Here is a 13,712-nt window from a genome sequence, read left to right as displayed (position 1 = left end):
AGAAGGACTGGGTGGGAGGAGTTTGGATTCTGCCCCAGGCAGAGTCATATGTGGTTTCTGTCCCTCTGTGATCCTGTCGTGGGAGGGTGCTCCAACATATAGCTGGCAAGCAAGCAGGTGATACTCCTGAGGGAGCAGTTGCTGTGTCCAAACAGGTTCCATGATGTCTGGGGTGGCTTGGCTGCTGGTGCTGCTCCTGCTGGCCCTGCTGGTGGCTGCCCTGCGCTCCTGGCAGCGTGCTCCAGCGCGGAGCAAGATCCCCAGGGCACAGAAGCGCCGGGTGGAGGCACTGCAGCGGATGGAAGCCCTGGCACGGCGTCTCCGGGAGCAGGTGAGTGGACATCTATCCCTGGTGCCCCAGCCCTCCATCCCAACAGGTGGGTCCCGCCTCAGGGCCGTTGCCCCGTCGCCTTCAGAAGACGAGGAGCCTGGCAGGGGCACTCCCGCACCCCCCACGCTGGCTTTTGTGTTGCTCTCCGTTCCCCCTCCATCCATGCACTCTGGGCCTATGAGCTGGGGGGCCGTTTTTCCTTTGTTTTCTCAGAGCCCCCACATGACTCAGTAACGTGGTGGGTGTTCACTTAAGCTATTTGTTGAAATGAGATAAACTGGGGCTTCTGGTGGCTCAGCTGGTGGGGTGTCTGCCTTCGGCTCAGGTCGTGATCCTGGAGTCCTGGGTTCAAGGCCTACGTCGTCGGCCTCCCTGCTCAGTGGGCAGTCTGCTTCTCCCTCCCCCCTGCTCATGCTTGCTCTCTCTCTGTCTCTCAAATAAATAAATAAAATCTTAAAAAAAAAAAGAAAGAAGATAAATTGATGGCAGCGATTGGAGGCAGAAGATCTTCTTTCCAGTCTCTTTCAGCCCCTGCATACCCCCAAACCCCACTGACACAGGAACCCTGGCTACACCTTCTCCCGCCCATGCCCCCACCCCCAAGGTCTGCAAATGTTTGAGAGCACCTGATAGATGCAAAGCACAGAGTGGTCACTGGGGATGGGGTCCTCCCAGGAAGCTATGCGTCTTAAAGGGACTTTTGACAGCTTAGGTGAGGACATTTCAAGGCCCTGGGGCAGACATCGTGGCTGGGCTGGGACTTGAAGGTGAAAGGACTGAGCTGTGGGTGTCCCAGCGGAACCTGCCCAGGGTGGCAGAGAGCAGGGTGGGAAGGGGAGGCAGCCCACCCTCCATCATTCTTGGGGTCTGCTGGGGGGCCTGCAAAACGTGACAGCCCCTTTCTGGGCTCCCCAACTGCCCTGTGAGGGGTGGGCTTATGGTACCTCGGGATTCCCAACTGTGGTTGATGGTGACGGGCTCCCTGGGAGCCCTGGGAGTGGGGGCTGGGTCCAGGGCCCGGGGTGCTAGCCTCACACTCTGGAGTTCCTGAGTGTCCTCTGCCGTCCCCTGGATGGTGATTGATGGCCCCGAGGGGCAGCTTCTCTGCCTGAGCTGCTACAGTTCCTGAGAATGTGTATTAATATTAATTGGGGCTAATTAGTTGGATAAATCAATCTGCCCCCAGAGAGCAGCTGCCCCTCGTCGGTTGGTGAGCAGGAAATCTGGGCTAATGGGGTTGCTGTGGTGAAAGCGTGATGGAGAGGATTCTCGTGTGTGTGTGTGTGTGTGTGTGTGTGTGTGTGTGTGCGTGCGCGCGCGCAAGCATGGAGGTGGGTTTGGGTGCCTTTACTGCATACACCAGAACCTGCCTATGTATGCCTCCTGCTAGCTTGTTCTTGTGTGTTGGTCGAGTGGGATGCCTCGCTGTGTGTGCTTGTGTCATGGGCTTGTGGTGTGTGTGCCTGGCTGGCTGTGTATGTGTTATATTACTGATTCAAGTGTGTACATCTAGATGCGTGTGGCTGGTTTGGGTCTGAATGGTTGAGCATGTATGTGTGTGGCCGGGTGCCTGACGCATGAGGACATCCGCTTCTGTGTTGGTCTGGGCATCTGTTTGGTATACGTGGGGGCATCTGGGGTGTGTGTCGGTTGGCCGGTGGAAGGGGTTTAGGGTGAGGTCACCCCTGGGGTCTCCAGCTTTCCCCCAAGGCTACAGGCCTCCTGGCTCTTAGTACCTTATTCTCTCCCCAGCAAAGCCACACAGGTCTGTCCTGAGTACCTTCCCACCTCAAGGCTTCAGGTGTCCAGGAATATGTCAGGGAGGTAGGGGACTGAGACACAGGCCAAACCCTGGCAGGGTTCAAACAAATCCAATTCAGTTCAGCTTAACAAAATTTTACAGAGGGCTTTTGCTGGACCCTGGGGACAGATTCATAAGCAAGATGAATCTGACATCTGACTTTGACTTGCCTTAAACGTGCTCCTGGTCCTAATGGGGCCTGCTGGTGGGAACAGATCTATGCAAACTGTGATGGGAGGCAGCTCAGCTGAGTGTGGTGAAGGCCGGATGTCCGCGGAGCTCTAGGGTTCAGCAGGAAGGGCTTTGGTCCACCTGGAGAGGGCTGGGTGGGGAAGGCTTCGCAGAGAGGTGGTCCTGGAGCTGAACCTTACAGGATGTGTAGTTTTCCAAAAGGAGGAAGGAGGAGGAAAGGCAGTGCCGGAGAGAGGAAAGCCTGAGATCACTATTTCTGTAGCACACATAGAAAATAATACTCACAGTCCACTGGATAATAGACAAGCTGCTCACGGCTGAAGGCGGCTGGCTGGAAAGCTCTGGTCACCTCAGGGGGAATTAGCCTCCCTGAAGGTTGAGAGTTTCTATTTATTTTTTATTTTTTATTTTTTTAGAGTTTTTATATTAAACATATTTCACAACCACTCTATAAATATGAATAATATGTTGATATGTTGATAACAACGTAACAATATATTTCCTTTGATTTTTAAACCATGATAGGAGGTAGCGCCAGTTGAGAACAGAGAAGGTAAGATAAGCATGGAGCCGTGGGACTCGGCAAGAGTGGGATTTGTTCTAACCCAAAGTATGTGTTAAAAAGACTTGAAAATGATAGAAGTTGGGACACCTGGGTGGCTCAGTGGTTGAGCGTCTGCCATCGGCTCAGGGCGTGATCCTGGAGACCTGGGATCGAGTCCCACATTGGGCTCCCTGCATGGAGCCTGCCTCTCCCTTTGTCTGTGTCTCTGCTTCTCTCTCTGTGTGTCTCTCATGCATAAATAAATAAAATATTTTTAAAAAGTAAGTGATATAAGTTGAGGCTCAGTTCTTTCATCAAATTATCCTAATAATGTCCAAGTAATGTGTTAATTTTTAGAACACTTGTGGGGATCTTTCGAGTGGCTCACATCTTTGGAAGATTTCCCAATCTTTCAAAGATCTCCCAATAAACTGAGAGTTATTGGGTGACTGGCAGTCTCATTAAGTAGAGACTTTCTGTACACATCAGTGATGTCACTCCTTGGACTGAGACCTCACTCAGCTGCCAGACCTGTAGCAAGTATGCTTATAATCGTCTAGCTATTCTAATGCTCTCAGATTCTATATAATTAAGCATCTGTATTCTCAGCTAAGTCATAAACATTGTTATTAAAAGGGAATAATAGGGGTGGCTTGGTCAGTTAAGCATCTGCCTTCAGCTCAAGTCATGATCCCAGGTTCCTGGGATGGAGTCCTGCATTGGGCTCCCCGCTCAGCAGGAGCCTGCTTCTCCCTCTCCCCACCCCCACTTGTGCTATCTCAGTCTCTCTCTCTCTCTCTTTCTCAAATAAATAAATAAATAAATAAAATCTGAAAAAAAAAGAATGGCAAAATAAATTATAGCAATCTCGAGACACCTGGCTGGCTCAGTTGGTTAAGTGTCCAACTCTTGTTTTTTTTTTCTTTTTAAAAAATTTTATTATTTATTTATTTACTTATTTATTTTGTTTTTTGTTTTTTTCAACTCTTGGTTTTGGTTCAGGTCATGCTCTCAAGGTGGTGAGATTGAGCTCTGCATCAGGCTCTGTGCTTAGCCTGGAGTTGGCTTGAGATTCTCTCTCCCTCTGCCCCTCCGCACCACCCCTCAAATAAATAAATAAATAAATAAATAAATAAATAAATAAATAAAATCTTTTTTTAAAAAAAGGTTGTTCAAAGACGGCTCCACTGTCTGTGTTTGAATCCTGACTCCGATGCATTTTTTAAATTTATTTATTTATTTATTTATTTATTTATTTATTTATTTATAAGATTTATTTATTTATTAGAGAGAGACAGCGCGGGGTGGTGAGTCAGCAGGAGAGGGAGAGGGAGAGTTCAAGTGGACTCCGTGCTGAGCGCAGAGCCCGACACCGGCTCTCACGACCCTGAGATCACGACCTGAGCCCATACCAAGGGTCACTTGTCCAACCGACAATATGGCACAACATGCGTATATTGTAAATAAGTCCTTCGTGCTTTAACAGCCTCATGTCTCCAGCGGGGTGATGACTACAGTTGTTGTGCTTAGGTCAGCTGGTCAGTGTTCACAGCGGGGTCTGGCTCGCAGCAAGCAGGAGCTAAGTGAGGGCTCTCACTTTAGTAACAGTAAAAGTAATGTTGTCCTTGCTGGGCCGGTATGTAGTGAGTTTCAATGAATTTATTCTTTTAGATGGAAGGGACACTGGAGTAAGAGTAACTGTGTTGGTGAATGTATTGCTGGGCCCTTGAAAGCCCCGCCTGCCCGAGTCCCTGGGGTGCCTGCTGTGCTGGCAGAGGAGCAGTCCCAGCAGCCGCCTGCAGTGGCTCCCATTAGCTCCCTCGGTCTGCTCTCCCCACCGCTCCCCAGCTCCCCGAGAGTCTCCCCTTTTTACCAGTGGCCATGTGAGGACAACTGCAGGGGAGGTCCTTCAGAGGCCCAGATGGACACTGGGCATGTCCCAACAGGCGTGCCACCAGCAGTGTCATCTCTCCAGGTAGATGGGTAGGAATCAGGGTTGACAGGCAGTCTTGGTTGGAGCCTATGGTCACTGTGTGTGGGGATGGTCCCTGGAGGGGGTCCTACTGGGACTCCTTAGGGCTCTGGGGGGGTGAGGGCAAGGGCTGAGCATAGGCTGGCTCTTCTCAGTCTTTGAGGGAATCAGAGGCTGTGCCTAGAGGGTCCCTGCTGGGCTGAGCATTAACCTTTTACCTGCTGGACTGTGAAGAGAGGGCGAAATCCATCAGGCAGTTTACCTCCTGGTGCACCGTCAGTGCCTGAGCAACAGTGAGGGGGTCGGGATAAGGGGCTCAGGCTGAGGCCAGACACGGGGCCAAGGCAGCTTGGGAGTGGCCTGGAGCAAAGCAGTCATTGCCTCTGCTGTCCCCTCTGCACAGGAGCCGTCCCTGGACCCCAGGCCCATCCTGGAGCTGCCCCTGGACAGGCTGGTCCAGAAGCTGCGGGATGAAGAACTCAGTCTGGAGAGCGTCCTCTGTAGCTACTTAGAGGAGGTGGGGTTCGGGGTCAGGACTGGGGTGGGGACTGTCACCTGTTGTCCTCTTCACAGCTGTGGGGGGCAGCTGTGACATATTGGTACTCCAGCTGCCTTGGCCCCGTGTCTGGCCTCAGCCTGAGCCCCTTATCTCGACCCCCTCACTGTTGCTCAGGCACTGACGGTGCACCAGGAGGTAAACTGCCTGACGGATTTCCTGGACGAGTGTGAGGAACAACTGCAGGCATTAAAGAAACTCAAGAAGACTGAGAGAGGCCTTCTCTATGGGGTCCCCATCAGCCTCAAGGACCCCTTCAACTGCAAGGTGAGCTGGAGGGACACGTTTGTACGTGTGCATGTTCGTGCGCCTCACATATCACCGAGCTTGTGAGCATCAGAGTGTGTGACTTTGAGCGAGTTACTGAATCAAGGATGCACAACTAGAACGTGGCCAGCTGGGATCTGAGCCCGACAGTCTGGCTCTGGCCCACCACATTCTTCTGCCACTTGTGAATCCTCGTAGGGGGACAGCAGGTGTGTCTCAGTGGCTGTGACAATGTGTGTGATTGAGAGCAGAGTGAGGACGAGAGTCTGTCCGCTGGGCGGTTGCATCTTGACCCTGATGGGCTGGAGTTAATGTCACTTCCTTGCAGGGCCATGACTCTACATGTGGCCTGGCCCAGTTCCTGGAGAAGCCAGCGGCCAAGGACGGGGTCATTGTGAAAGTGCTGAAGGCCCAGGGAGCTATTCCCTTCGTTAAGACCAACATCCCCCAGACACTGTTCAGGTCTCTGAAGCCGGGAGGCGGGACTGGGCTTGGGGCTGGACCCAGGACTGGTGGCAACTTAAGTATCAATTCAGGGCGGAGGGTGAGGTGGGGGCCAGTCAAGTTGACTGTCTTTTTCTATCCTCTGAGCCTCGGTTTCTTCATCTTTTTATTTTTTTTAAGATTTTATTTATTTATGAAAGAGAGAGAGAGAGCACACATGAGCAGGGAAGGGCAGAGAGAGAGGGAGAAGCAGACTCTCTGCTGAGCAGGGAGCCCCATTCGACTTGGGGTTCGATCCCAAGGACTCCGGGATCATGACCTGAGCCAAAGGGAGACGCCTATCTGACTGAGCCACCCAGGCACCCTGGTTTCTTTATTTTATAATGTGTGGGTGGACTTCACAGTCTCTACGGGCCCTCAGGCTCTGAGGTTCTGAAGAGTTTCCAGCTCCCTAATTATCCCAGTTTCTCTCTCTCATAGTTTTTCTCACCCTCGATTCTCTTTCTTCTCCCTCAGCATTTAGACTACCTACTTTTGTGAGGAACCTGTTCCCAACTCTGGCAGCAGGGCTGGGGCCTCCTGTCCTTAAGTTAGGAGTTGTGGTTGGTGTCCACTCTTGGTCTTTCCCGTCGGCCCTCCCCTCAACCATAAGGGAGACTAGGAGAGCTCAGCCCTGGGGAGGAGCTTGGGAGCCAAAGCAGGCCCCAGGTGGACTCCTGAGGGCGTCGGTCTCTACACGGGGAGGGATGTTTCCCCAGTTCAACCTTCACCTCCCAGCCCCCCTTTCTTCTGCTTCCGTCAGCGCTGAGTGCAGCAACCCCATCTACGGACAGACTCTGAACCCTCTGCGCTTAAAGAAGTCACCGGGGGGCTCCTCGGGGGGCGAGGGAGCCCTGCTTGCACAAGGGGGTTCCATCCTGGGCATGGGTACTGACACCGGAGGCAGCATCCGCATACCAGCCAGCTTTTGTGGTGTCTGTGGCCTCCGGACAACAGGATACCGTCTCAGGTGCTGGTGTAGGGGGGAAGGGGAGGCTCAGCCCAGCCTAGGGAAACAGAGGTCTGGGGTGCAGAGGGTCTGCTTGGCACATCCACTCTTATCCATTCATCTCAGTACTAGGGGAAGTGGCTAACGGTAGGGGGGCTTCAAAGAACTCCTGTTTCAGCCCCAGATAAACACACCATGTCTGGTATAGGTGACAATAGAAAAGACCTTCCACTCACTCATGAATTCATTTGTTCATTAATTCATTCATCTTTACGTCGACTCCTCTCCCTCCCTGTTCCTTTAGTCACCCATTGGTCCATTTATTTTTCCATCTATCCATCCTTTGTCCATTCACCCACATATACAGCCATCATCCCAGTCTCTATCCATCAATCAATGTCACTATTCATCCACCATTTAGTTTATCTAACAAACATTTATTGAGTGTTCACTCTGTGATTGACAGTGTCCTAGGTACTTGGGATATATTGGTAAACAAAAGGATGAATATCGAAGCCCTTGAAAAATGTATACACATCCTTCCTCCCATTTGTTAATTCACTCACTCATCCATTTACCTCCCCGGTCATCCCCTCACCTAGCCAACTATCTATCCACCCATATCTGTCTCTGTTCATTCATCCACTCATCTTTTAGCCCCACCCTGAGTACCTACACTGGGGTGGCCCCTATGCTGGGGACACAGAACACCATCAGACCCAGTCCCAGCCCCTTTTGTGCTCTTAGACATGCAAATGGCTTAGTCAGAAAGTGGTGGGGCTTTCAGAGATGGTCAAAGCCTGTGGGAATCACAGGATAAAGCTGACATTTTTCTTCAACAGAGTTTTATTAAAAGCCCAGACTTTAAACTTTCAGAGGCAGGGCAAGGGAAGGGAAGGTTTCCTTAAAGAGACGGAATCTGAGCTTGGCTTTGAAGGATGGGTATACAGAGATGGTGTAGAGTCTAGAAGCTGTAAACTGTGAGCTGCTTACTTTGCCTGGAGTAATGTGTGTATGTGGAAGGGCTGGCAGGGGAAGCCATGGAAGAAGGGGATACTCCAGAGCCTCGGAGGCATTCAGAGAGTTCAGACTTAATGCTGTGGGCAGTAGGGTCATGGCAGGGTTGAAGCAGCTCCTCTTCCTGGGTGCTGGGCCCTCAGGAAGTGCTTGGCACTCAGGCTCCTCCCTGCAAGTGCTGAGCTGGATACTGTGTGGGTGGGGTTTTGCAGCTACTCTGGAGTTGCCTCTGCTATCAAAGGCCAGAAATCAGGTATGCTCCTGTCTGTGCCTGTGGCCATACCCATTGAAAGAAAATCTGTCTGCCTTCCTCCCAAAGACGTTTCACTCAGCCCCTGTCTCAGACAGGTTAGCTCCCTTGGTGATGAAGCGCTTGAGGGGACAGCATGGCTCCCGCCTGGCCTTCCCCTAGGCCAGTGAGAAGTGCTTCCTACTATTTAGCTTTAATCCCTCCTACTTGTCTCCTGATGTTCTGCCCCAGAGGGGATTCTCCAGTTAGGCACCAGCCTGCAACTTTCCTTGTCCTCAACCCCTGACCCAGGTTGGCCCCAGGGCCCCTTTGACATTCATCATGGCCCTGGGCCCCACCCCCCAAGGCCAGGCAGTGGGGGTCCCCAGAGCAGAAAGGAGGAGAGGAATCTGTTTCTTCTCTCTTCAGTGACCACGGTGGCTGGCCCCATGGCCCGGGATGTGGAGAGCCTGGTGCTGTGTCTGCGAGCCCTGCTAAGTGAAGACATGCACCGACTGGACCCCACTGTGCCTTTCATGCCCTTCAGGGAGGAGGTGAGCTGGCCTGGGGAGCAGGCTTGGAGGGCTCCCACCTCTCTCCTCCCTTCATTCCTCATTGACATGTCTACCATCTGGCCATCTTCTGTGAAGACCTCCTTTCCCAGCCCAAGGTCCAGTGACCAAGAAGTCCTCAGCCATATTCACCTCCCACCCCTGCTGAATACCAGCTGCTTTGGCCTCTCAGCTACTTTGGAGCCATAGCTAACACTGCCCCCAGAGTGGGACTCCATCGTCACATACCCAACACACACAGACATAACACTCAGCAGGTATGGTTTAGAGAGTCTGGTATCTGGTTCAGCTGGGCTTTTAGTCCTCCAGGTAACCTTGGCCAAGGTTATCTTTCTAGGCCTCAGTCTCCCTACTGGTATAATAAAGAAGTTGGACACGAAGATTGCTCCAGGCCCTTCCAGCTCTGGCAGCTTCATTTATTCATTAGTTTATTTCATAACATTTATTGGCACCTACTATGTGCAAGCTCTTTGTACTTCATCCTAATACTCATTTGATAGAAAGCATCATGCTTCTCTCTCTCTCTTTTTTAAAGATTTTATTTATTTATTCATGAGAGACACAGAAGGAGAGAGAGGCAGAGACACAGGCAGAGGGAGAAGCAGGCCCCGTGCAGGGAGCCTAATGTGGGACTCCATCCTGGGTCTCCAGGATCATGCCCCAGGGCTGAAGGTGGTGCTAAACCGCTGAGCCACCCAGGGATCCCCAGCATCGTGCTTCTCATTTACAGGCAAGGAAACTCGGGGAAATGAGGTGAGTTTACATAGCTAGTAACTGGCAGAACTGGGCTTTGAAGCCAGCCCTAACTGCTCTAGAACCTTCTCCATATGGACAGTCTCTTTCTACCATTCAGTCAATGTCTACTCATCTGATCTCTCTACACATCCTAATATAATCAACCTGTGATCACTTTCTATCATCCATTATTTGCCTCTACTGATCTCTCCATCTCCATCCTCTCCTGGCTCTTTCTTAGCTTAAAGGTCTTTGTGTCTATTCATCTCCTTACTTACCTGCCTACCCACTCAATTCCAACCATCCATTCTCCCATCTACCCATCTATCCATTCAATCCTCTGCCCACCCCCAACTCATGAATCTATCTACCTATCCACTTCATCCACCCAATTATGTCCTCATCCATTTGCTCTTCCAGGGGTTTCTCCAAAGGACCTAGAGCCTGGAAAGTACATAGAGAGGCCTTGGAGCCAAACGGGCTCTTGGGAAGCTTCTGTAGAATCCTCTAGGTTGAAGACAACCATGACCCAAGGCCCTGGTCTGGCTCTTCAAGAGACCCAGTCTCTCCTGAGAGCCCCACCCAGCCCTTCTTGCCCACAGATATACTCCAGTAACCAGCCCCTTCGAATAGGCTACTGTGAATCAGATGGCTTCACCCAACCATCTCCGAGCATGGCCAGGGCCATGAGGCTCACCTCCAGGCTGCTCCAGGACGCAGGACATCAGGTAGGCTTACTTAGCCCTGAATAGGGAGGGAAGCCAGACTGTGAGGATGCTGGGCTGGGCTATTCTTAGAGAGAAAGGGAGTTAGATCTGAGTGTGAGCTGCTAACATCACTGTGTTTCCCCCTAAGTTTCCTGGAGAAGACTGATGGGCTGCAGGTGGAGGCAGGGTGGGCCCACCCTGTGAGGAAGGCATCCAGATTTTGCAGCTTCCCCCTTCAGTGGTCGGGACTCAGGGACTCACTCCTATAACTCCTATAGCTTGGGTTTCTGCCTCCATCAAAGGGCCATAAGGAGATCTCTGTCCTCAAAATCACCTCCCCACCCCAGTCCTTGCCTCCCACTTTCAATGGCTTGTCCTAGTCCTGCCTCCCCTTTGAGAATTTCTCATTGGTGACACATGTACCTATGTAATCTTGGGCCAGTCTCTTAACTCCCCTGAGCCTCAGTTTTCTACCACGCGGGGCAGTGAATATTAAATGAGCTCATATATGTGAAGCACATGGCATGGGAGCAGGATCACAGTGAAGCAGGCAGGAAATGAGGGTTGCTTGAATGCCATGGCATCTCTGTGTGGGGTGAGGGAGTGGCATGGGAGCAGAGGGGCTAAGGTGGATGGAGATGAGCAGTGATGTGGTATCCTCTCTTTAAATCCTGAGGGAGGTAGAGAGGATCCCAGGCATTCCAGGCCCTGACTCAGCCTCTGTTTCCCAGGTCATCCCCTTCTCCATCCCCCGCATAGAATATGCTGTCAAACACCTGTTCGTGGGGGGTCTGTTTGCCGATGGAGGAGCCACCCTTCTGGAGAAGCTGTACATTTGTCAGGACTCAGATAAAGGGCATGGGATTGGGGGCGGGGCTGGCAGGGACTCGGGCCCTAGGAAGGGACTATGGGCCTGGGATGGTGGGATGCCTCTGGTTAATTGTGTCACTTTAAACAGCAAGTCAGCTGCTTGAGCTCCATATTTGGCATGCATGTGTTCCTGGGGTGGAGGTGAGGGGAACAGAAGTGTCTCTTTGGGTCTCATCTCCATCCAGGGCTTGCCTCTGGAGGGGCAGTTGGGTGGCTACGAGAGCCAGTTGATGGCAGAAAGGCTGTAACTGTCTGTGGTTCCTCAGTGAGGGGGACATTGTGGACCCTTGCATGAAGACAATGATCAACCAGCTCCGCTTGCCAGACCTACTCAAGTGTTTCTTGGCCTGGATCCTGAAGTACATAGTGAGTATAGGCCCAAGGTGGTGGTGGTGGTAGGGGGGGCATTCAGGAAGGGAGAAGCCCAGATTGGAGAAGGACTCAGAGAGGAGAATGGGCCCCAGAGAGTGGTGGGGGCTCAGAGAAGAGGACCCAAAAGGGGTGATGGGGGCCACAAGAGAGGGGTACTTTCAGAGAGAGGGGTGCCTCAGAAAGAGGAAGGGGTTTTAGAGAGGAGGTGGGGGCCTAGACGGGGCTCAAGGCTTGTGAAAGAGTAGAAGCTTCCAAGTCAATGGGCTGAGCAGAGATGATTCTCCTGGACCTCAATTCTGGGCAGGTTGGTGTTGCCCTGTGGTTTCTGAATGGGTCGCTCCTTCTCTTCCCTTCTCTAGGAACCCCGAGCTAGCCAGAATTTAGAAGAGATGCGTGGGGTGAGGTGAGTGCTAGTCTCTTCAGGTGAAGCTCACAAGCATCTTCCACAGGGTGGAGGGAATTGGGGAAGGGCCATGTGGCTAGAGTTGACATCCACTGGGGGCGAGGACTATTTAGACTTTGGGATCTAATTAGGTTTTTAGGGTCATGTCTGACACTGGTTGAATTTAGGCTTTTGAGTAGGGTTGGAATTGGGGCTACTTTGGGGCTGGGGTTTGATTTGGAGTTAAGCTCTGAGTTCAGGATAGAATTAGCTTAGGCTGGGGTAAAGGTTGGGCCTGAGTTGAGGTTGGGTTTGGGTTTGGGTTGTGGTTGGGGCTGGGGTTAGTTTGGAATTGGGACTGTAGTAGCCTGAGGGCTGATGGGGGCCTCACAGGTTAGGGGAAGAATCTGTGGTTTTGGGGGTAGCCTGTGAGTCCCTGTAGTTGGTGGGGGTGGGGGTGGGGCATTGACCAGACGGTGTGTACTCTTGGGAGCACTGGACAAGCAAGGTGTTTTGGTCAGAGAACATGACACAGGGTCATTCCCAGCCCGTCAGCTGATTTGCTGCCTGCATTGAGACTAGGCTCTAGCTCTTGATTGTAATGTCCCCGTTTGTATAAAAGGGGGTCGGTCCTCTCATGCTAACCTTTGGGCTTCGAAGTCTTATTTATTCCCCCAGGACTCCCAAGAAGCTGTGGGAGCAGCACAGTGCAGTGGAGGTGATGTGTGCCTGAAGAGACCTCAAGGGACTGCTGGAGCAGGGGCAGCAAGAGACCTGGGTGGTGACAGGAGTGGCCAGATGGGGGCAGAGCTCTGTCCTGGCCTGCAGGGGAGGTCCAGTTACACCTGGATGGGAAGGCTTGGCGACCTGGGAGGTTAATTTAGTCCCTCTCTTTGGCACCAGGATGATATGTTGTTCCCAAATAATGCAGCCTGAGTCTCCCCTTCCCATCCCTTCACCTGGGCCCCCGGGAAGGCCCTGACCCTCCCCAGATATCTTAGTCTGCATCTCGCAGTCTGGGAATTCTTCCCCATGTCTAATGTACTGGGAGGCTTGGTCGCACCTGACCTTGTCCTGCAAACACTGACCTCTGCTGGTCTTGCCCCTCCCATCCCCCACTGTTCCTGCAGGAATATCGGCAAGAGTTCATAGCCAGGTGGAGGTCCTTAGACCTGGATGTGCTGCTGACACCAGCTGTGGACCCTGCCTTCGATGTAGGCTATTCTGGCAAGGCATTAGGTGAGACGACACTGGTCCTGGTGGGGTTGAAAACCGGAGTCCGGGACTTCACACAGCCTCTGTGGCCTTGACTTCTGTCACCATTCACCATTTATTTTATTTTTTTAAAGATTTTATTTATTTATTCATGAGAGACACACAGAGAGAGAGGCAGAGACACAGGCAGAAGGAGAAGCAGGCCCCATGCAGGGAGCCCAACATGGGACTCGATCCCGGGTCTCCAGGATGATGCCCTGGGCTGAAGGCGGCGCTAAACCGCTGAGCCACCGGGGCTGCCCACCATTCACCATTATTATTTATTTATTATTTATTTATTTATTTATTTATTTATTTAATGATAGTCACACAGAGAGAGAGAGAGAGGCAGAGACACAGGCAGAGGGAGAAGCAGGCTCCATGCACCGGGAGCCCGATGTGGGATTCGATCCCGGGTCTCCAGGATCACGCCCTGGGCCAAAGGCAGGTGCCAAACTGCTGCGCCACCCAGGGATCCC

General features: G+C 52.2%; 1 protein-coding gene across 3 annotated transcripts in view; it reads left to right on the top strand.

Moving 5' to 3' along the window:
- Positions 1-73: 73 nt before the first annotated feature.
- Positions 74-13,712, top strand: part of LOC129520659 (fatty-acid amide hydrolase 1-like) — a 52,614-nt gene continuing 38,975 nt past the window's right edge. For 2 of the 3 annotated variants that reach the window (XR_008666648.1, XM_055341800.1), the window contains exons 1-13: positions 74-331; positions 5,244-5,357; positions 5,514-5,663; positions 5,992-6,125; positions 6,910-7,116; positions 8,325-8,365; positions 8,771-8,895; positions 10,251-10,376; positions 11,087-11,211; positions 11,492-11,591; positions 11,957-12,000; positions 12,658-12,697; positions 13,110-13,218. Coding sequence is in view for 2 of the 3 variants with exons in the window: in XM_055341800.1 (XP_055197775.1) it covers positions 161-331; positions 5,244-5,357; positions 5,514-5,663; positions 5,992-6,125; positions 6,910-7,116; positions 8,325-8,365; positions 8,771-8,895; positions 10,251-10,376; positions 11,087-11,211; positions 11,492-11,591; positions 11,957-12,000; positions 12,658-12,697; positions 13,110-13,218 (1,486 nt within the window). In the remaining variant the exon portion in view is untranslated. The remainder of the gene's footprint in view (positions 332-5,243; positions 5,358-5,513; positions 5,664-5,991; positions 6,126-6,909; positions 7,117-8,324; positions 8,366-8,770; positions 8,896-10,250; positions 10,377-11,086; positions 11,212-11,491; positions 11,592-11,956; positions 12,001-12,657; positions 12,698-13,109; positions 13,219-13,712) is intronic. The other variant, XM_055341801.1, reaches the window with a different exon arrangement.

The sequence above is a fragment of the Nyctereutes procyonoides genome, unplaced genomic scaffold, assembly GCF_905146905.1.
Source record: "Nyctereutes procyonoides isolate TBG_1078 unplaced genomic scaffold, NYPRO_anot_genome, whole genome shotgun sequence".
In the NCBI taxonomy this organism is placed as follows: Eukaryota; Metazoa; Chordata; class Mammalia; order Carnivora; family Canidae; genus Nyctereutes; species Nyctereutes procyonoides.
This window is presented reverse-complemented; position numbering and strand designations above follow the sequence as displayed.